General features: G+C 50.7%; 1 protein-coding gene across 1 annotated transcript; it reads right to left on the reverse strand.

Moving 5' to 3' along the window:
- Positions 1–879: 879 nt before the first annotated feature.
- Positions 880–2,985, reverse strand: LOC122690533 (melanoma-associated antigen B4-like). The gene is given in 3 exon segments (XM_043897467.1): positions 880–1,349; positions 1,352–2,391; positions 2,843–2,985. Coding segments are annotated over 3 exon segments (1,233 nt in total). The 3' UTR covers positions 880–1,299.
- Positions 2,986–4,236: the final 1,251 nt, after the last annotated feature.

Here is a 4,236-nt window from a genome sequence, read left to right on the forward strand (position 1 = left end):
TGACTCCTGAGAGATTTAAAACAGGCATACATTTTTTGGAGTGTTTAGAGGAAAAATGAATGAAAAGACATGATGTCTGACTTAGGCTGGGAGAAGTGGCACTTTGTGGGCTCTGCACTAATCCAGATCAGGGCATTAGTCCTGGGAAGGTCACTTCATCAGTTTGTGAACTTGAGAAATTTGCACGTAACTCCATAAACGGAGTCTGCAAAATCCGATCCTGCATGAATGCTGCAATGCATGTACTACATATAAAGCAGTGGCATACTGATTAAGAAGTATTGTTTTGTAATAAATGAAAGTTATGATTTCTATGAACCCCTCAAATACCACCTTCCCATCTGAAATTATTTTTAATCCAGAAGGGAACAAAAATAGGCAGTAAATTACTACAAAAGAAACAAATATTCTTAAATGAGCTCAATGAGTAAAACTATTTTTTATTTTTACTAAAAGAAAGTTTAAAAGAAATGAGGTAAACCACAACTGAAAGACTTTTTACTCTATTTTTTTCTCCATTTTCTTTGTGTTTTTCAGTATTTTCTGGGGTTGTCTTTCACATTTCCATGAAAATCTCTTGCAGTGCTATGTTACCTATTTCCAGATCATAAAGACAATATAGATGGTTCATGAATATCTTCAATTCTACCAAAAGTGTACCTTTAAAACTTTTATAACAGCAATAAATATAACAGCAGTATCATTATCAAATTAATACTCTGAAGAAAAGCAAACTCTTGTAAAAATATTTGAAATAAATGAAAAAATTATATATAGAATTTATTTGTGTGCAACAGAAAGATCAATGAGATCTAAATTTTATTACTCCACCCCCTATGATCCTGCACTCTAGAAGCTTGACTACTCTTCAAGAAAAATTCTCTTCTAGTGTCATGTTATCTTGTTTAGATTGTGAACAACATATTCAATACTTTCAGTGTGCTTTACAAATCCCCACACTTTGAAAACATTAAAACAGCAAGAAACTGATTTATGATTCATACATTTGAATTCTGAAGCACAATAAACAGTATCAAAAGTAATCACATTTGAAAACACTAAACACCTCCTTCATCTCTTTACCTATCTACTTTAAATCATCTTTCATTAGGTATTTCTCATATGGATAAAAGAAAACAGATATATATTTTGTTAAAACAAGCTGCACCTAAACTCGCTTACCATTTACAACTGTAAGAACATATGGGTTTTGTTTCCTACACCCTACTACTCTGCACTATTTAGGAGCGTGACTGCTGTCTTCCAACACAAAGGGAACAAAGTGCCCTGCCCGCCTCCCTAGATGTGGGAGGAGCTGCAGGACTTGGCCCTGGAAGGGGCACTGGCCTCGCCATGGTTGGGGTCCTGGCCGCGCCTCTCGGCCCTGCTCTCTCTGCCTGATCTCTCAGAGCCTCCTCATAGAGGTCTGGGAAGGAACTAGGGACCGAATGGAGGATCTTGGCCAGAACCTCCAGTACCTTCATCTTACTGGTCTCAGCACAAGCTCTCGGGCCCCACAGGAACTCATAGCGTGGAGGATCACTATTGGGCACCTGGCGGTAGTTCAGGTATTCCTTCTGCACCAGATCTTTGGTGATGAGCCTCCTGGGCTCCCCAAAGATCCAGTGCCTCCTCCCAGCGTAGATTCCTAAGATATTGAGGAATTCCCAGACCTCCTCCTCGGTGGCCCGGTTACCATTCATGAAGATGACCCCCAGGAGCAACATGAGGAGACCAGACTTGGGAACCCCACCCTCATCATTTGGACCTTCGTTGCCCCCGATGCTGAGCTTGCTGATGAGGACGTAGATGTTCTTGCTGCGGTCGACTTCCTTCAGCTCCAGGCCAAACACCAGCTCCACGCGCTCAGAGGCTATCCTGAGGATTTCGGGGAAGTGCTGCCTGTACTTCCTGCTGACGACCTTCATCAGGGCCTTCTGCGTGATGGGCTCCTTCTTGATGTATTTCTCCAGCAGGAATTCCACCAGCATCTTGGCCTTCCTGGCCAGAGGATCTTTGAGAGTGCTCTCCATGGCAGGCGCCGCCTGGGAAGCACCTGCACTTTCCTCCTCTGGGCCCTGGGCACCTTCATCAGATTCTACACAGGTAGGCCCTGCATCAGGAGAGCTAGGGGCCATGGCTCCCTGAAGCTCCTGGGGATTGCCAGTATCAGGGGTGCTCGGGGGAGAACCCTTAGGGACAGAAGAGGGGGAGGAGGGGCACTCCTCTCCTGGGGCTGCAGCAGCACTGGCCTGGGCCTCCTGAGTGTCCCCCCGGACCTGGTGGCGTTTCCCGTGGGCATGGTACTTGTTCTTGTGCCTCCGAGGCATGGTGACACAGGTCAGGGTCCGCAGGTGGGAGTGCGGGCAGGAAGGCAGGCAAGGAGGGCACCTGGAAGATGGAGAAGGAGATGCTGTGAGCACCTTCAGCAAGGAGAGTCCTCCCTGGCTTGAATGGAAGCCGCCTCTGAGGGGTCCTTGAGGCCAGTGCTCTAGGACCCACAGGGCTCCTGTTCACCTGGTCATCCGGCCACCTGTGATCGCTGAGTAGCAAGTGAGAGTGAGCCCTGGGGTGCAGCAGAGGGCGTTAGAGGGGTAGCCAGTGGGGGCTGGCAGGGGAGGCAAGTCCTCTCAGCTGACATTCAGAGTCAGGATGAAAACTGGCGCGAGACTCCCCATATACAATGCTCCCTCTCCGGCAGACACCCAGATCCCTCTCCTATCTGAAATTGACTCTGCCACCTTCCCAGTCACCCAGATGAGGAGAGGAGGGTGTATTCAGCCCCCCACTGAAGGGTCCCAGGACCTTCCCTTCAGCTGTCTCGTGGCTTCCCCTTCACGACCAGGCTCCAAGCTCCCCTCTCAGACCGCCGCCCCTCTTCCCGATGTTTTGCCAGGAGGAAGCGCTGACCACAGGGGAGGATCCTGAGTTGCCCGTTTGTCGGGGAGGATGGTCCTCATCCTGACTCTTCCCAAACCCTGACATCTTCACTCTACTGACCGGCTGCTGGCCCCTCAGACCAAGGTCCCCTCTTCCCTGAGTGTCCCACAGACGAGGTTGCAGTGAGGGAGCCCCTCAGCCTTTAAAGCTGCCCGGCTGCTGCCCAGATGATCCGCGGCCAAATCGCGGTGACTGGGGGGTTACACATGGCTGCCGTTCTGGTGTATGGAGACTCTCATTGCCCCGAGAGTCCCTCCTTCACTCCCCAGGGCCCGTGGCTCTCCCTCTGCTGAGCGGAGCTGGGGTCTAGCAGAGCCTGACCGAGGCATTCTTTCCCGAGACCCCCTAGTGGATGGTCTTGGGGCCTAAGAGCTAGGCTGGAGCCTCTGGTCTGAGTGTAGCGGTAGAGTGGCCGGAGGTTTTGCGGCCCCCTCTTTTCGGACGGAAAAGGGATTCGGGGCGCAGAGACATATACCTGCACTCGTAACTCATATCACCTCCGATCTCGACACCCAGTGAGACTTGGGACGACTCCCTCTGCCCACCGTCAATGACAGCTGTCAGAGATGGCGGCACAGTCAAGGATGGCGTCACACCCCCAACGTGCTTAGGAGGACGTCAGTTCCTGTCATGCGCATCTTGGCTTGAGGAGGACAGTAGGGGCGGGACTTGGACAGGCGGGGTTCCGGGGGAGCTTCTCACAGGATTGGCAGGTGGACGTTCCCTTGACTCTTAAGGGGTCCTGGGCCGTCCCTGTCCTGAACTGTCAGCTGGCTCACTGCATGCCTCTCACTTGTGTCAGCACCCCCAGCTGGAAGAATTGGGGAGCTGAAGCCGAGCAGCTTTCCTGGAACCCATGAGACTGACAGCGAGGGCTCTTCTGGGCTCCCTCTTCTGTAGTAAGCGATGCTCTGTCGTTCTCCATGCCTTCCCTTAACCCCTGTAGGTGCTGGGCTACGTCCCATCTGCTGACCTGAGGCCAAGGCCTCACATCAAAGATGTGAACCCCCGAGTCTCCTGGTATGAAGGGCACATACATCTCATCTCGCCATTTCTACCTGAGGCTTCCTGGAAATGGCTGCTACAGGTAAGATAAGCTGAGAGGGAAGGATGGGAGATGGTCTTCTGTGGTGTGGAACCCCTCACATGTCACTCAGAATCTTCATTCATATTGAGTGCTTATAGGGCCTGGAAATCCTTCCCTTTCTGGTATAAGTCCACCCCTGTCCCCAACTATGCTCATACAATTCCAGAAGAGTAAGTGAAGGGGCTCCTTAGCCTGCCAGTTCTCACTGT

This window comes from Cervus elaphus, chromosome X (genome assembly GCF_910594005.1).
Source record: "Cervus elaphus chromosome X, mCerEla1.1, whole genome shotgun sequence".
Lineage (NCBI taxonomy): Eukaryota > Metazoa > Chordata > Mammalia > Artiodactyla > Cervidae > Cervus > Cervus elaphus.